This window comes from Somniosus microcephalus, chromosome 23 (assembly GCF_052327205.1).
Source record: "Somniosus microcephalus isolate GS21.2 chromosome 23, FLI_Smic_1.0, whole genome shotgun sequence".
Taxonomy (NCBI): Eukaryota; Metazoa; Chordata; class Chondrichthyes; order Squaliformes; family Somniosidae; genus Somniosus; species Somniosus microcephalus.
Genome location: NC_141009.1, coordinates 2,125,365 through 2,144,290, shown reverse-complemented (window position 1 = coordinate 2,144,290; position 18,926 = coordinate 2,125,365). Strand labels below are relative to the sequence as shown.

The 18,926-nt window shown below is 51.2% G+C and overlaps 1 protein-coding gene across 1 annotated transcript in view; it reads left to right on the top strand.

Annotated features, from left to right (window-relative positions):
• Nucleotides 1–15,437: 15,437 nt before the first annotated feature.
• LOC147101530 (collagen alpha-1(V) chain-like) overlaps nucleotides 15,438–18,926 on the top strand; it is a 484,676-nt gene continuing 481,187 nt past the window's right edge. The window contains exon 1 of the mRNA XM_085965124.1: nucleotides 15,438–15,817. Within this exon, the coding sequence (XP_085821250.1) occupies nucleotides 15,718–15,817 (100 nt within the window). The 5' untranslated portion in view covers nucleotides 15,438–15,717. The remainder of the gene's footprint in view (nucleotides 15,818–18,926) is intronic.

Here is an 18,926-nt window from a genome sequence, read left to right as displayed (position 1 = left end):
CTGGCGCAGTATGAAGGAGTCATGGCAACTGCCAGGGTACTTGGCACAAACATGCAAAATTTCCTTCTTGTGGTCACACACCAGCTGAACGTTGAGGGAGTGGAAGCCCTTGCGGTTGACAAAAATACCAGGATTGCGATGGGGAGCCTTAAGGGCCACATGTGTGCAATCAATCATACTGACCTCAAAGTGAAAGTCCCATTCGCGAAATGACACACGCCACAACTACAGCAGTAGCCAACAGATGATTTATTACCATTATTCTGATGGCTTTCAACCATAACACATTAAATTCCACCCAAGTGACTACCCTTGTGACTATTTGTGCAGTTCCTTTCTCTTACGCGTGCTCCTACGTAGTGGTTCCCCAGTGGCATCAGCAGATGTGGAGGCCCCTTGCTCACTTCCTTGCTGCTCCTGTCTGGACACCTTTGGCGGGCGTCCTCTGGGGTTGCGAGCCTGTAAGGGCTGCGCAACAGTCTGCTGCTCCTGCGGCTGTGCAGGGGTTGAGACGCCAATCTCACTTGGGTGCTGACTCAGGTGGGGCTCTGACCGAGGACTTGTCAGTGGCATGGAAGTTTGAGCGTTTGGAGAGGAGCCCCCACCTCCTTGTTCTCTGCCACCATCATCCCTCTCATGGGTCAGGTCCCTCTCAGCGCTTGCAAGTGGCGAGAGAGCACCTTGCTGCACATCAGGGGAGCCATGGGGACCCGTGTCGGGACTGGCAGTCCTTCTCAGAGGGACTGCCATGAAGGTCTGGTTTCTCTGTTCAATAGCTGCCCATCGCTCCTCCAGAGATGTCAGTCTAGTCTGAACACTCACCATGTTTCCAACACTCGCGCGACTTATCTCCTCCATGGCCGTAGCCAGCCTTTCCACGGAGGTTGCCATCCTTTCCGTGGTAATGCCTTGATGCGCCAATGACTCCACAAAGGCTCTGCTCATGTTAGCGACGGACTCCTCCATTTGCTCCACACTCGCAGCAACCCTGGAGACAAAACCTGCCAGAGACTCCTGCATATTTTCCTGGAGTGCCATCACCGCTGATACTGTGGATGGACCCAGAGGCAGAGGGTCGACATGCAGCTGAGCCGAGCTGGGAGAGTGCTGCGCCCTCCGACTAGGACTCTCCACTGCTGTCCCTGTCTCCACCATCTGCTGAGGCTCACTTGTGAGCTGTGATACACCAGGTGACAACACTACTCTATGTCCCGAAGGTCCCACCGAGGTGTGAGTGTCTGCGCTGGTGCTGGGTGCGTTGCCTTCTGCTGACGCTGCGCCCTCAGAGGTTGCAGCTTCCTCTGAGGAGTCTGGATGCTGAGGCTGAACCTCCTCCTGCGTCCTGGAGACGGGAGCTTGCGATGGTCCTGTGGGGGAGTAAAGGAAAGTGTCAGAGATGAGAGGCCAGGGTTACCTGCACAGTGCTTATTGCAGATGATCAGAGGTCCATCTGCTAGAGCTTCCAAGTCATTATCAGCGAGTCATGCAATGCAATTGAGAGAGTTGGAAAACTCTTCTGTCACCAGCTTGCTCTGCTGCACCGGTCTCTCCGTCCCCCACTTGTGTGTCGTCCTGGATGCCGACGATCTCCGGGATCGCCTCCTCCCATGGGGTCAGCTGGGCTAAGGAGGCTGCCCCTCCCCCTGTCCTGGCTCGCTCTCTTCGGTTGTGAGCTCTCTTTTCCTGCAATGGGGGAGACAAGTGGAGTTTGAGCGAGAATGAAGGAGTGAGTGTAGAGAATCGATGGCATAGATGCTTAGAAGGAGGGAAAGATGGAGTGAGATGGCAAGACCACGGGCCCTCCCTATGTGATGTAAGTTGTTTTCATAGCATGACAGTGATAGGGAGTGTGAGGGCTGCATAGTCCATTAGTTAGGTGAATGTGACCATAGAGAGAGAGGGAGTGGGAAAGGGTGCATGGATGTCAGTGTCAAGTGGGATGTGGAGGAAGAGATTGGTAAAGCTGAGAGCTGGTGAGGAAAGGCAATGGGGATCAGATTAAGAGTGATGGGAACATCATACTCACTTTTCCAGTGCGCAGAAGGTCATGGAAGCGTTTCCGACACTGGATCCATGTTCTGCTGGTATTCGAGCTGGCGTTCACCTGCTCTGCCACCCTCAGCCACACAGCCTTGGTTTGCTGGGGTGGCTTCTTCCTCCCCGAGGAGGGGAAGAGCACCTCCCTGCTCTCTGTCGCTCCCTCCACCAATGCCTGGAGGGCTGCCTCGTCAAATCTGGGGGATGCCTTACTCCGATGTGTCGCCATGATTGATGATGGTAGCAGCAGCTGCCAGGGCCAGAAGCTTGGCAGTCTGCTGAAGTGAGCAAGGCTTGTGGAAGCCCTTAAATGAAGCAGCAGTGATGATGTCATCGGAGGCGAGCTTCCCACCTGAAAAGCTCTCCGGCTAGGGGCTCCCACACGTGGGGAATCAATTGGGCTATAAAATCAAAATTGCATCAATTTCCCACATCGTTCAGGATTCGTGTGGGGAACACGAAATGTGGGGAACACGACCCCAACCCGCCCCCGTAGCAAAATCCAGCCCATGGTGTCTGATACACAGTGTCTGATACACAGAGCCTGCTACACAGTATCTGATACACAGTGTCCGATACACTGTGTCTGATACACAGTGCCTGATACACAGTGCGAGGTACACAGTGTCTGATACACAGTGCCTGATACAGTGCCTGATACACAGTGTCTGATACACAACCCCTGATACACAGTGTCTGATACGCAGTGCCTGATACACAGTGCCTTATACACAGTGTCCGATACACAGTGTCCGATACACAGTGTCCGATACACAGTGTCCGATACTCAGTGTCCGATACACTGTGTCTGATACACAGTGCCTGATACACAGTGCGAGGTACACAGTGTCTGATACACAGTGCCTGATACACAGTGCCTGATACAGTGCCTGATACACAGTGTCTGATACACAGCCTCTGATACACAGTGCCTGATACACAGTGTCCGATACACCGTGTCCGATACACCGTGTCCGATACACAGTGCCTGATACACAGTGCCTGATACACAGTGTCTGATTCACAGTGTCTGATACACAGTGTCTGATACACAGTGTCTGATACACAGCGCCTGATACACAGCGCCTGATACACAGCGTCTGATACACAGTGTCTGTATAACAGGCGGGTGTATAACAGGCGGGTGTCGTTCTGCCAGACCTGGGCCCTGACAATAAACCCCCAAAAAACCAAAGTCCTTGTGTTCCAGCAAAGATCCAGACATCAGGGACCCAAAATAAATTTCACACTAGGAACAACTAAAATTGAACAAACCACTAACTACACATACTTGGGCTTAAAAATCAGTTCTACGGGAAATTTTCATCTGGCTGTGAATGAACTGAAAGAGAAAGCAAGAAGGGCTTTCTATGCCATTAAAAAATCAATCCAAGTAGAAATCCCAATTAGCATTTGGCTCAAAATTTTTAAATCAGTAATTGAACCAATTGCACTCTATGGCAGTGAGGTGTGGGGACCGCTAACACAACAAGAATTTGCAAAATGGGACAAACACCCAATTGAGATCTGTTGTGTATGCACCTTTAAGGGGATAACTGGTCTCAGACTGCAGTACCGGCAGTGACCACCCCTGTATAAAAGGCCCTAGCAGGCTTCTGTAGTTTCAGTTTCCAGGTTGTCTCCAAATTCAGTAAAGACTTGTTATAATCAACTCCTGCAGTCTGTGTCTCAATTATACACGGACATAATACTGGCGACGAGTAAGAAACGAACTTACCTGCAACTCGGCAGCACCTCAGATAACGTTATTGAAGGTCGAAGCCAGAAGAAAGAAAAAAAAATAATCCAAAGAAACTCGAGAAACGGGCGACCGTGGGCAACCGCCCTCCAAATCATTGAATTGAAAAGTGCAGGAGAGACTGTCGAGAGCCAGGCTTGGTTCTCCAGTCTGTGGTTTCCCAGCTAATCGGGCTGGTGGCAGGTAGTGCACTGATCCTTCCTGGGCTGCAGCGGGCTAGAGCTCGATCGGGTGGCTCTGCAACGGGGCCGGGCAGCGAGTCGGGAAGCAAAGAGAGAGAGAGAGGGTGGAGCACACAGGGCGCGGCTGGTGCTTCGAAGCCGGGCTGCGTTCGGACCTAAGAAGAGGGAGGGAAGTGTCCCAGAGGGTCAACTCCACGACGGGAATGGTTCTTCAATTAACGGAGCAAATATTGAACTGCGATAGAAAAATAAAAATACCGCGGAGAGCGGCGTTGGCAGCAGCGATCGGGGAGGCGCGAAGACCATAGGGCGTCGCCATTGCAGGATAGTAAAATAAATATAATCGCCAGCAACAGCGTTGGCAGCAGCGGCAGCGGCGGGAAAGCGTGGGAGGCGCCATCTTAACTCGGCGGGGAAGAAGGAAAAGCGCGGGAGGCGCCATTTTGATCCATTGGGGACGAAGGCAAAGCGCGGGAGGTGCCATCTTAGATTTCCAAGATGCCAAAGACTGTCGATATCACTGCCTTCGATAATGCAATAGAAGACTGGACCACGTATGTGGAAAGAGTCGAGGTATATTGCGAGGCAAACGAAGTAGCCGATGAGAAAAAGGCATCGGTATTGCTAAATTTAATGGGCGCAAGAATGTACGGCCTATTGCGGGACCTGATTACTCCAGCCAAACTGAAGGTGAGGAGTTTTAACGAAATTGTTGCTATCCTACAGGAACACCTAAATCCTACACCACTGCTGATAGCAGAAAGATTTAAATTCCACAGGAGAAATCAGCATAAAAATGAGAGCAATGCTGATTACCTTACGGAACTATGCAAGCTATCAAAGCACTGCCAGTTTGGAGCAGGACTGGCAGATACCTTACGGGACAAATTTGTCTGTGGACTCCTGAGTGAAGGAACCCAGAAGAGGTTACTCTCAGAGAAAGAGCTGACGCTAGATAAGGCTTTCAGCGTGGCAGTATCATACGAAGCAGCAGCAAGGGGAGCTGCGGAAATACAACAAAAGCCACAGGAATACGGCATCCACGAAATGACACGGGGATTTGCAAAATGTTATCGCTGCGGCAGAACAAACCATGACCAGAAGGACTGCTGGTCCAAGGACAAAATATGCAGGCAATGCGGAAAGATGGGACACATTGCACGAGTTTGCAGGTCTGGGAAGAAGACCAACGACAACAAAAAGGCTACTAAGGAACCGTACAGGAAAGTACAAAAGATGACGGACAGTAGTTCCGAAGACTAGATGAGCGATAGTGAATCTGGGAACAAGAGACTAAGCTGTCACAAACATCACAACGTAATCGCAAAAGAGGATCACCGAACCATTTGGGTCACCCTCACGATAGCAGGGTTCCAAGTCAAAATGGAATTGGATACAGGATCAGCTCTAACCGTCATGAATCGACGAGACAACGAGCGGCTATTCTCACACATACCCTTGAGAGAGACATCCATTGTCTTGAAGACGTATACGGGGCAAAAAGTATACCCCAGAGGAAAAATAAGGGTGCCTGTCGAATACAACGGCAAGAAAATACGGAAATTGTATCTCTACATTCTGCAAGATGGTGGACCGCCGTTATTGGGATGTGAATGGATCAGAAAGATAAGTTTAGACTGGCACTCCATTCAGGCACTGACGGTGGCTAGTAAAAAGGATGACGACGTCACTCCTGGACGATTGTCAACAATCTTAGCTGACGCCAAAGAGGTATTTCAACAAGAACTGGGCACTCTTAAAGGCGTAACCGCCTCGATAAAAATAGAGGAGAATGCAATTCCCAAGATTTTCAAAGCAAGACCGGTACCATATGCAATTCGCCCAGCTGTCGAGGCAGAGCTGGAGAATCTGGAGAATGCAGGCGTGTTATCTAAGGTAGACTGGAGCGAGTGGGCGACACCCATCATTCCTGTCATGAAGAAAACATTAAACAATAAGTCTGAGGAGCCAAGGAAGGTTCGCATCTGTGGGGACTTCAAGGCGACGGTGAACCCAGTCCTTCACACAGTACAATATCCTCTTCCAAGGATAGAAGATATCTTCACCTCACTATCTGGAGGGAAGCGTTTTACAAAAATTGACCTAGCACAAGCATATTTGCAGATGGAGGTTGAAGAATCCTCTAGGAAGTATCTCACGATAAACACTCACAAAGGTCTTTACCAGTATAATCGACTGGTATTCGGAGTAGCATCAGCTCCGGCGATATGGCAAAGAGCGATGGAACAAGTCCTGCAAGGGGTTCCGGGGAGTCAGTGTTACTTGGACGACATCCTAGTGACAGGTGAATTTGACAGTGAACACCTTGCCAACCTAGAGCAGGTGCTCACTAGACTACGTGAACATGGGCTATGAGCTAATCGCCCCAAGTGCGAGTTTTTTAAGAAACAGATATCGTATTGTGGCCACGTGATTGATGAAGAGGGGTTGCATAAGTCCCCTGACAAAATTGAAGCGGTAGTTAAGGCTCCAGCGACTGAAAATGTGTCGCAACTGAGGTCATTCCTCGGATTGTGAATTACTACCATAAGTTTTTTGCCAAACTTGTCCACAATTCTGCATCCACTGAACGCCCTACTATGAACGGGAGTAGCTTGGAAATGGAGCGATGAATGTAAGCGGGCCTTTCAGAAGAGTAAGGACCTAATCACTACAAGAGAAGTATTGGCTCACTACAACCCATCACTACCGATAAGACTGGCGTGTGATGCATCTCTCTACGGCATTGGGGCGGTACTGTCACATAAATTCCTTGATGGTTCAGAGAGGCCGATAGCTTTTGCGTCACGCTTGTTAACTTCAGCCGAGCGTAACTACACCCAGATTGACAGAGAGGCCCTCAGCCTGGTGTGGGGGGTGAAGAAGTTCAATCACTACCTGCACGGTCAGAAATTTACTCTACTAACTGATCATCAACCTCTCGTCTCCATTTTCAACCCTCAGAAGGGCGTACCGATAATGACGGCACAACGGCTACAGAGGTGGTCCCTTTTCCTAGGGGCACACCAATATGACATCGAGTACAAAGGAACTAAACAGCATGGGAATGTTGATGGATTGTCATGCCTACCGTTGCCGATGGTGGAAGAAGAACTGGCAGTGGATCCAGTGGAGTTATTCCACTCGACTATAGTCGAATGTCTCCCTGTGACGAATGCAAACATAGAAAAGGAAACACGAAATGACCCGACACTCTCCTGGGTCTGTGATTTAATGGTGAAGGGATGGCCAGCACATGGCGAACCACTGCTGCCAGCATTCTCGCCGAGAAGAGAACAGCTGTCAGTGTGCAGAGGAACCTTGATGTGTGGATCCAGAGTAGTAATTCCACCCAAATTGAAGGATAGAGTGCTCAATGAGCTTCATGAGGGTCATCTGGGAGGGGTAAAAATGAAGAACTTAGCCAGAGCGTTTGTGTGGTGGCCAGGAATTGATAGAGAAATCGAAGAGATGACCAAGAGCTGTACAGGATGCCAGAAGGTCCAAAACGCCCCACCACAAGTCCCTCTACATCCATGGGAGTGGCCCTCATCTCCATGGCAAAGGGTGCACATTGATTTTGCTGGTCCCTTTATGGACTCGATGTTTTTAATTGTGGTGGATGCACATTCAAAGTGGCCAGAGGTAATAAAAATGTCCTCAACCACCACAGAAAAACTATCACAGTCTTACGAACCATATTCGCCAGGAATGGGCTGCCTGAACAGATTTGCTCTGACAATGGACCACAGTTTGTGTCTGAAGAGTTCCGGAGGTTCTTAAAGAACAATGGTATTAAGCATTACACATCCGCCCCATATCATCCAGCCACTAATGGATTGGCCGAGAGGTTTGTTCAAACATTCAAGAAGGCTATCAAGGCAATTTGTAATGAAGATATACCCCTACAACACAAGGTGGATAACTTCTTGTTTGCCTACCGGAATGCGACACATGCGGTTACCAACCAAACTACAGCCATGATGTTCTTCAATCGAAGACTATGATGCCGCTTGGATTTGGTTAAGCCAAACGTCAGAAGAGATGTGGAGAACAGGCAGTTTCAGAATATGAATGAAAGGCCGACCAGGAGTTTTAAGATAGGTCAACCAGTTTTGGCCCGGGACTACCGCACAGAGAAATGGCAGCCAGGAACGATCTGTACATGGCAAGGACCTCTAATGTATACCGTGGACGTTGGAGAGAGCATAGTAAGACGCCGTGCTGACCAGATTCTAGAGTCACTGGGAAACGGCAACTCCACGCCACGATCTGATACACCTGGCGATGAAACCGAAGTACCAATTGCATCTACCGCAGAATCGGTGATATTGGAAGCAGACGAACCAAACAACGACATTGATCCCGACTCAACCTTGCCAGAAGAACCTGATATCCCAAGGAGGCGTTATCCAGACAGAATCAGGAAGCCTCCTCAAAGACTGAACTTATAATTGCTTAACTTCAACCAATGTATCTAGCAACAGTAATTGTAATTAGTTATTATTTAGTTGTTAAATGAATGTTATGTACTGTTTATCTAAAAGGGGAGAAATTGTTGTGTATGTACCTTTAAGGGGATAACTGGTCTCAGACTGCAGTACCAGCAGTGACCACCCCTGTATAAAAGGCCCTAGCAGGCTTCTGTAGTTTCAGTTTCCAGGTTCTCTCCATTCAGTAAAGACTTGTTATAATCAACTCCTGCAGTCCGTGTCTCAATTATACACGGACATAATAAGATCCTACATGCAGAATTCTGTAAAAGTGTCCTCCGGACTCAAAGGAAAACCCTAAACAATGCATGCAGGGCAGAACTTGGCCAATATCCATTAATAATCACTATCCAAGAAAGAGCCACCAAATTTTGGAAACACCTAAAAATGAGCAACCCCCACTGCTATCATTACGAAGCCCTGAAATGCAAAGAGAGGACCATAAAGAAGAATACCCTCAGTCAACTAGTCCTGGGGCTCAGTGAAGTAACTACTAACACTACTAACAATAACCAGCCCCAGGACAGTGACAGCGTAACACAAAGAATTCGACCCAACACAATCGTCACTAAGCAAAAGGAAAAATATCTGTCATGTTGGGCAGAAACAACAAAAACCCAAAACAAACTCAATTGCTACTTGGCCCTAAACAGAGAGTACAACATGGCTGATTACCTGACCATGGTAAAGGATAGCAAACTGAGAAAAACCTTGACAATGTACAGACTTAGTGAACATAGCCTGGCGATCGAAAAAGGCAGACACAGACAGACCCGGCTACCAAGAGAGGACAGGATATGCTCTCACTGCAGTCAGGGAGTGGTGGAGACAGAGATGCACTTCCTCACAGCTTGTAGAAAATATCAGGGCATAAGGGAGAATTTCTACCCAAAATTCACAAAAATATGCCCTGAATTCAGAAATTTGAATGACGACCAAAAACTCCCATACCTACTAGGGGAAGAGAGAAATTGTGTAACCTTAGCGGCACACTATGCTACAGCTTGCCATAAACAGAGGGACAACCACTAAATATAAGAAAAGAGTATATACAAATTATATGAATGTATATTTATACACTCAGGGATATATCTGTTTATACACTGTATGGATAGATCTGTATTTATGTGTACAAACATAAATGTTTTTCGATGCTTTGGCAACATAAGATGTACCTTGTCATGCCAATAAAGCGATTTGAATTGAATTGAATTAACGGGCGGGTGTATAACGGGCGGGGTGTATAACGGGCGGGTGTGTAACGGGCGGGTGTGTAACGGGCGGGTGTATAACGGGCGGGGTGTATAACGGGCGGGGTGTATAACGGGCGGGGTGTATAACGGGCGGGTGTATAACGGGCGGGTGTATAACGGGAGGAGTGTATAACGGGCGGGGTGTATAACGGGCGGGTGTATAACGGGCGGGTGTATAACGGGCGGGGTGTGTAACGGGCGGGTGTATAACGGGCGGGGTGTATAACGGGCGGGGTGTATAACGGGCGGGTGTGTAACGGGCGGGTGTGTAACGGGCGGGGTGTGTAACGGGCGGGGTGTATAACGGGCGGGTGTATGACGGGCGGGGTGTATGACGGGCGGGTGTGTAACGGGCGGGGTGTATAACAGGCGGGTGTATAACGGGCGGGTGTATAACGGGTGGGGTGTATAACGGGCGGGTATAACGGGCGGGTGTATAACGGGCGGGGTGTATAACGGGCGGGTGTATAACGAGGTGTATAACGGGCGGGTGTATAACAGGCAGGGCTTGAACCCACGACCTTCTGATTCAGGCGAGAATGCTACCCTGAGCCACAGCTGACACTCCAATATAAGTGGGTTGGCTAACAATGAGGGTAGGGTGGGGGAGGGTGTGGTGAGTGGGGGTGGCTGGGGGATGAGGGTGGGGTAAATGGGGGAAGGGGATGTCATGAACAAGGTCCAAGCCTTTGAATGTTTACAGTGAGCTGCAGGAATGGCTCTTCCCACATTCTCGCACGGTATTGAGAATTCAAAGCTCCTCACTTCTCTCACCTCCAGGCCTCGACCTCTTTACATTATTGTAACCTTTCCCGTCTCTCTACTTCATCAATACTGTGAGTGACCGTGCTCACATATCTTTCCTCTCGCACTCCTCGAGAACTCCAAATACTCCACCCTGCACACTCATCACCTCATATTCTGCTCTAACTGAGGTGTCGGCTGTGGCTCAGTGGCAGCACTCTCGCCTCGGAGTCAGAGGTCGTGGGTTCAATCCCCCTCCAGAGACTTGAGTGCATAATCAGGGCTGGCACTCCAGTGTAATACTGAGGGGGCCCCGCACTGTCGGAGGGTCAGTACTGAGGGAGCGCCGCACTGTCGGAGGGACAGTACTGAGGGAGCGCCGCACTGTCGGAGGGTCAGTACTGAGGGAGCGCCGCACTGTCGGAGGGTCAGTACTGAGGGAGCGCCGCACTGTCGGAGGGTCAGTACTGAGGGAGCGCCGCACTGTCGGAGGGGCAGTACTGAGGGAGCGCCGCACTGTCGGAGGGGCAGTACTGAGGGAGCGCCGCACTGTCGGAGGGGCAGTACTGAGGGAGCGCCGCACTGTCGGAGGGGCAGTACTGAGGGAGCGCCGCACTGTCGGAGGGGCAGTACTGAGGGAGCGCCGCACTGTCGGAGGGTCAGTACTGAGGGAGCGCCGCACTGTCGGAGGGAAAGTACTGAGGGAGTGCCGCACTGTCGGAGGGACAGTACTGAGGGAGCGCCGCACTGTCGGAGGGGCAGTACTGAGGGAGCGCTGCACTGTCGGAGGGTGAGTGCTGAGGGAGCACTGCACTGTCGAAGGGGCAGTACTGAGGGAGCGCCGCACTGTCTGAGGGGCAGTACTGAGGGAGCGCCGCACTGTCGGAGGGGCAGTACTGAGGGAGAGCTGCACAGTCGGAGGGCAGTACTGAGGGAGCGCCGCACTGTCGGAGGGGCAGTACTGAGGGAGAGCTGCACTGTTGGAGGGCAGTACTGAGGGAGCGCCGCACTTTCGGAGGGTCAGTACTGAGGGAGAGCCGCACTGTTGGAGGGCAGTACTGAGGGAGCGCCGCACTGTCGGGGGGCAGTACTGAGGGAGCGCTGCACTGTCGGAGGGGCAGTACTGAGGGAGCGCTGCACTGTCGGCGGGCAGTACTGAGGGAGTGCCGCACTGTCGGAGGGGCAGTACTGAGGGAGCGTGCACTGTCGGAGGTGCAGTACTGAGGGAGTGCTGCACTGTCGGAGGTGCAGTACTGAGGGAGCGCTGCACTGTCGGCGGGCAGTACTGAGGGAGCGCTGCACTGTCGGAGGGGCAGTACTGAGGGAGCGCTGCACTGTCGGAGGTGCAGTACGGAGGGAGCGCTGCACTGTCGGAGGGTGAGTGCTGAGGGAGCACTGCACTGTCGGAGGGGCAGTACTGAGGGAGCGCTGCACTGTCGGAGGGGCAGTACTGAGGGAGCGCTGCACTGTCGGAGGGGCTGTAGTGAGGGAGCGTTGCACTGTCGGAGGGGCAGTACTGAGGGAGCACTGCACTGTCGGAGGGGCAGTACTGAGGGAGTGCTGCACTGTCGGAGGTGCTGTCTTTTGGATGAGACGTTAAACCGAGGCCCCGTCTGCCCTCTCAGGTTGACATTAACGATCCCATGGCACTATTTCAAAGCAGAGCAGGAGAGTTCTCCCCGGTGTCATCACAGAAATCACAGAAATCACAGAAACCCCACAGTGCAGATAGAGGCCATTTTGGCCCATCGAGCCTGCACCGACACATATCCCACCCGATCCCCGTAACCCCTACACCAACACATATCCCACCCTATCCCCGTAACCCCACGTATTTAATCCCCCTAACACTAAGGGTCAATTTTATCATAGCCAATCAACCTAACCTGCACATCTTTGGACTGTGGGAGGAAACCGGAGCACCCGGAGGAAACCCACGCAAACACGGGGAGAATGTGCAAACTCCACACAGACAGTCGCCCGAGGCCGGATTCGAACCCGGGTCCCTGGCGCTGTGAGGCAACAGTGCTAACCACTATGCCACCGTGCTGCCCTGGGGCCAATCTTTATATTTGAATCAACATCAATAATACAGATCCCCATCCCCAGTCCCCATCCACCACCACCCTCCTCCGCCTGGCTGAACTTGTTCTCACATTGAACAACTTCTCCTTTGACTCCACTCATTTCCTCCAAATTAAAGGTGTTGCCATGGGTACCCGCATGGGTCCTAGCTATGCCTGCCTTTTCGTGGGACATGTGGAACACTCTTTGTTCCAGTCCTACTCGGGTCCCCTCCCTCACCTCTTTTTCCGGTACATTGATAACTGTATCGGTGCCGTTTCCTGCTCTCGCCCTGAACTTGACAATTTCATTCACTTTGCCTCCAATTTCCACCCTTCCCTCACCTTCACATGGTCCATCTCTGACTCTTCCCTTCCCTTCCTCGACTTCTCTGTCTCCATCTCTGAGGATAGGTTATCGACCAATATTCATTACAAGCCCACTGACTCCCACAGCTACCTGGACTACACTTCCACCCCGCCTCCTGTAAGGACTCTATTCCATTCTCCCAGTTTCTCCGTCTCTGCCGCATCTGCTCCGACGATGCCACCTTCCACACCAGTGCTTCCGACATGTCTTCCTTTTTCCTCAACCGAGGATTCCTCTCTACCATGGTTGACATGACCCTCGACCGTATCTGTTCTATCTCCTGCACTTCTGCCCTCACCCCTGCCCCTCCCTCCCTGAACCACGATAGGGTTCCCCTTGTCCTCACCTTTCACCCCACCAGCCTTCACATTCAACGGATCATCCTCCGCCATTTCCGCCACCTCCAATGTGATCCCACCACCAAACGCATCTTCCCCTCCCCTCCCCTTTCAGCATTCCGTAGGGACCGCTCCCTCCGCGACACCCTAGTCCACTCCTCTATCACCCCCAGCACCCCTTCCCCTTCGCCCGGCACCTTCCCGTGCAAGTGCAGGAGATGCAACACCTGCCCTTATACCTCCCCCCTTCCCACTGTCCAGGGCCCCAAACACCCCTTCCAGGTGAAACAGCGATTTACTTGTACTTCTTGCAATCTAGTATACTGTATTCGCTGCTCACGATGCGGTCTCCTCTACATTGGGGAGACCAAACGCAGATTGGGTAACCGCTTTGTGGAACACCTCCGTTCAGCCCATAGGGTGACCCTGAGCTTCCGGTCACCTGTCACTTTAATTCACCGCCCCATTCCCACTCGGACCTCACCATCCGCGGCCTCTTGCATTGTTCCACGGAAGCTCAACGTAAACTCGAGGAACAGCACCTCATCTTCCGATTAGGCACTTTACAGCCTTCCGGTCTCAATATCAAGTTCAACAATTTCAGACCATAACCTCGGCCTCTGTTATATTTTTATATATTTTTTATCCACACCTTTGGTTTGTGCCTTTTCCTGTTTCTCTCTCCCACAGGGCAGCTGTCTCTCACTCTGCCAGCGTATTTCACACTTCATCTAGAGCCATCCTTTGTCTCTTTACCTGTCCTATTACCATCTCGTCTCATCTTGAATACCTCTTAATATTGGCCCAGAAATTCGGGTCGGAGGCTTCCGACCTGCACTTACCTAGCGCGCCGGCCGTTGAGCTGTGGGCCCGTGTGGGACTCCGATCCGGGGCCTGCTCCAGCTGCCGGCGCGCAGTGCTTGTGTATCCCAGGGGCGCAGTTAGTTCGAAGCGTCCCCTGGGATCACGTGGGCCATGGAGAGCCAATGGTAGCTGGGAATCTGTATTCATAGATGTGACAGGAAGACCTGTCAAATCTATGACTACAATTCAGCCCCAAAACATCACTAAAACTTCAAATAAATTTTTTTTAATCACATTTTTAAAATAACTATAAATTACATAAAATAACTATTTTAAACAATAATTTAAATTTTTGAAAAAATTAATTACAGTTTCTAACGGGGCTAAAAATAAACTTACCTTTCTTTAAAGTATTTAAAAATAATAAACCTGTGGAAAAAAATGTTTTAATTTTACTTAATTCATCACTTACCTTGTTAAAAGCAGGCCTTGCGACTGCTTTTTAAAAGTGTAGCTGCTGGAGACTTACCCTCCTGGAGAAACCTGTAAAAAACCGGAAGTTCCAGGCGTACGCGCTGCCTCTCCGGCGCACGCGTTCGACCTGTGAACCCCTTCCTTTAAGGGAACGGAAGGTCCGGTTTCCCGCGCATGCACGAAACCGGCCCTTTCGTTGGGCCTACGCGTGAGTACCCAGAGCGTCCTCACCCGTGGGGACCCGGAGTTCTGGCCCATTCTCTTCACCCCTCTCGGACCTCCCCTTTGTTCTTTCATCCCCTCCCCCATTTCCCAGCCCCCAAACTGGCCTTTTAATCCGTTTCATTTCCTGCCTTTTTTTCTCAGTTCTGACGAAGGGTTTCGACCTGAAACGTTGACTCTATTTCTCTCTCCACCGATGCTGCCTGGCCTGCTGAGTTTTTCCAGCGTTTTCTGTTGTCATTTCGGATTTCCAGCATCCGCAGTATTTTGCTATCAATAAAACAGATGATCTGCTCATTTATCACAGTGCTGTGTGTGGGATCTTGCTGTGCGCAAATTGGCTGCCGCGTTTCCCACATTTACAACACTGACTACACTTCAAAAAGCACTTCATTGGCTGTAAAGCACGTCCGTTGGTCCTGAAAGGCGCTATAGAAATGCAAGATGTTTTTATTATTTGGGGTGTGTTTGGATGTATTTTGGGACCCTGTGTTTTGGGTGTGTTTATTTGTCAGTTTTTTTGCAAAGTTTAAGGTTGCCGCTTCAAACTTAAGGCTGTGGTTGGTTGCTGGAAATGAAACCATGTCAGATTTTGGAGTCATCTGTTCTGTATCTGTGTTCTCAAGCCTCCCCCCCCCGTGCCCAATAAGTGTTCTGGGCGGTGTCAGGCCATTGAGTGGGCAGTGAGGGAGGGAGAGGAGGGGGGGCTCCCGAACCGCCACATCTCTTTCTGCTGCTTTTTTTTTGCAGAATTGTTGAGCTGCTGGAAGCGGTGTGAAGAGGATCGAGGCTCCTGTCAGTCCGGGGAAGGGCAGATTGCTGGGAGAGGGGAGAGGCAGCGAGACCTGGGGCCGAGGCATCAAAAAAAATACAAATTCCTTATGGCTTCATAGAATTTCCCCCCATTCACTGAATTTGCCGATTCCCAACTTTGCAACTTTTTTTTTGAAAGTCAGCCGGTCGCAGGAGCTGTTCGGGATGGATAACCGGAGCCGGTGGAGGAGGAAGAGGAGGATCTGGGACTGTGTGCTAACATTGCAGATTACCATCCTCACACTAACAACGTGTGCCAGTGCAGGTAGGTGCCGAGCTGTGCAAAGATGGACTGCACCAGAACAGTCTGCAACCGGGGGCTCGGCGACTGCAAACTTTGACCCAAACTTTTGCTAACTTTGCCACGAGTTTAGGGATTGGGAGGAACTGGATGCTGCAAGTGATTTTCTGTGTTTTTCCTCCTCCTCCGCTTTGCAGATTAGGCAAGGCTCTGAGCTCCCGAATCTGGAAAACATGACTTTGTTTAAAGTGAGTGCATTCCTTTTAAAGAAGGGCAGGGGTGTCAGATTCCCCTGGGTCCCTGCTGGGATTCGGCCCTGACAGATACACCCAACCCCCCGCCTCTCACAACTCCACACACACTTTCCCTCTAGTTTCTCTTTAGGAAACTCTTGACTTTGGCGATTGTTCCATAATTGCAGAGCAGTAAGACCCACTCCGAGGAAAATATTTCAAACAGCCCAACTTTTCCACCGTGTAGAAAAGTGTTTGAAAGTTTCGTGCCTGAGTTTACGCCACCTGGTGCCAGCTCCCAGGCACTCTGTCTGGGAATGATGATGGAGTGAGCAGTTCCAAGCCTGCTCCCAGCCCAGCATCTTTCAGACTATCTTGTTTTTTCTTTACTTTTTTAAAAACCATTTCTAAAAATAAATGGGAGTGTTTTTGAAGTGAATTAACGCAATTTCCAGGCTGAGAGTTGGAGCTGGCAATCTGACAGTCGTACAGTTTGCTGGTCGGAGGGCTGGAAGATTCCAGCTAGCTTGGAGTGAGTTGTGAGTCATTCTCAGCCCTGTGGGACATTACACTGAACATATCTTGATTACTGACTGTTAAAGCTTTTAATGTGAGAACCCCAGACTGTAAATCACTGCTAGCTCCAAGCATCAGATCTGCTGCCCAGCTGAAATGGCTTGTTTCAGGGGCAGATGCTGAGATCCCATGGGAAGTCTGACATACAGGGAGTGGGGGGAACAATTCTTCCATAGTGTGGGATTGACTGTTGTACAAAAGAAGACCGTTTTGTTGCTTCAGATTTCCTGTGGGATTTGATTGCATTTCAGGCGGTGTCTTTGAGGGAGCTGCAGATAAAACCCAGTCTTAAGTTAAAGGGTCAGATAAAAGGGCATTTAGCCCATGAATCTCAGAAAGCGAGTCTGAGTGACCGTGTTCGTCAGTGCCCGTTTCTCACATGCAGACTGACTTTGCGTCCAGACTGACCTCCTCCTGGACTGCCTGGGGTATTCCCCCAGTAAGGCGCAGTCACCAGCTCCATATGTGCCCAGACCCTGTGCCAGCCTCGCTCACCTTCTCCCAGCTCTGGGTCACTGCACAAATTTGAGGAGAATTATACTCAGATTGGTTCGGTCCCAGTACAAGGAAAGCTGGTGACACGCCCCTCAGACACAGAAGTTAGTAACTGATAGGCATTCTGTCTGAACCTTTTCTACCATGCAACCATAGAGAATTTCAGGATATTGTTCACCTAGCTACTGTGCGGTGGAAGTGAAAGGGTTAAGCTCGGGCGGTGGGAGTGAAAGGGTTAAGCTCGGGCTGTGGGAGTGAAAGGGTTAAGCTCGAGCACTGGGAGTGAAAGGGTTAAGCTCGGGCGCTGGGTGTGAAAGGGTTAAGCTCGGGCACTGGGAGTGAAAGGGTTAAGCTCGGGCGCTGGGAGTGAAAGGGTTAAGCTCGGGCGCTGGGAGTGAAAGGGTTAAGCTCGGGCGCTGGGAGTGAAAGGGTTAAGCTCGGGCGCTGGGTGTGAAAGGGTTAAGCTCGGGCGCTGGGAGTGAAAGGGTTAAGCTCGGGCACTGGGAGTGAAATGGTTAAGCTCGGGCGCTGGGAGTGAACGGGTTAAGCTCGGGCGCTGGTAGTGAAATGGTTAAGCTCGGGCACTGGGAGTGAAAGGGTTAATCTCGGGCACTGGGAGTGAAATGGTTAAGCTCGGGCGTTGGTAGTGAAAGGGTTAAGCTCGGGCACTGGGAGTGAAAGGGTTAAGCTTGGGCAGTGGGAGTGAAAGGGTTAAGCTCGGGCACTGGGAGTGAAAGGGTTAAGCTCGGGCACTGGGAGTTAAAGGGTTAAGCTCAGGCACTGTGAGTTAAAGGGTTAAGCTTGAGCACTGGGAGTTAAAGGGTTAAGCTCAGGCACTGGGAGTTAAAGGGTTAAGCTCGGGCACTGGGAGTGAAAGGGTTAAGCTCGGGCGCTGGGAGTGAAAGGGTTAAGCTCGGGCACTGGGAGTGAAAGGGTTAAGCTCGGGCACTGGGCGTGAAAGGGTTAAGCTCGAGCACTGGGAGTGAAAGGGTTAAGCTCGGGCACTGGGAGTGAAAGGGTTAAGCTCGGGCACTGGGAGTGAAAGGGTTAAGCTCGGGCACTGGGAGTGAAAGGGTTAAGCTCGGGCACTGGGAGTGAAAGGGTTAAGCTCGGGCACTGGGAGTGAAAGGGTTAAGCTCGGGCACTGGGAGTGAAAGGGTTAAGCTCAGGCACTGGGAGTGAAAGGGTTAAGCTCGGGCACTGGGAGTGAAAGGGTTAAGCTCGGGCACTGGGAGTGAAAGGGTTAAGCTCGGGCACTGGGAGTGAAAGGGTTAAGCTCGGGCACGGAGTGAAAGGGTTAAGCTCAGGCACTGGGAGTGAAAGGGTTAAGCTCGGGCACTGGGAGTGAAAGGGTTAAGCTCGGGCACTGGGAGTGAAAGGGTTAAGCTCGGGCACTGGGAGTGAAAGGGTTAAGCTCGGGCACTGGGAGTGAAAGGGTTAAGCTCGGGCACTGGGAGTGAAAGGGTTAAGCTCGGGCACTGGGAGTGAAAGGGTTAAGCTCGGGCACTGGGAGTGAAAGGGTTAAGCTCGGGCACTGGGAGTGAAAGGGTTAAGCTCGGGCACTGGGAGTCAAAGGGTTAAGCTCGGGCACTGGGAGTCAAAGGGTTAAGCTCGGGCACTGGGCGTGAAAGGGTTAAGCTCGGGCACTGGGCGTGAAAGGGTTAAGCTCGGGCACTGGGAGTCAAAGGGTTAAGCTCGGGCACTGGGAGTGAAAGGGTTAAGCTCGGGCACTGGGAGTGAAAGGGTTAAGCTCGGGCACTGGGAGTGAAAGGGTTAAGCTCGGGCACTGGGTGTGAAAGGGTTAAGCTCGGGCACTGGGTGTGAAAGGG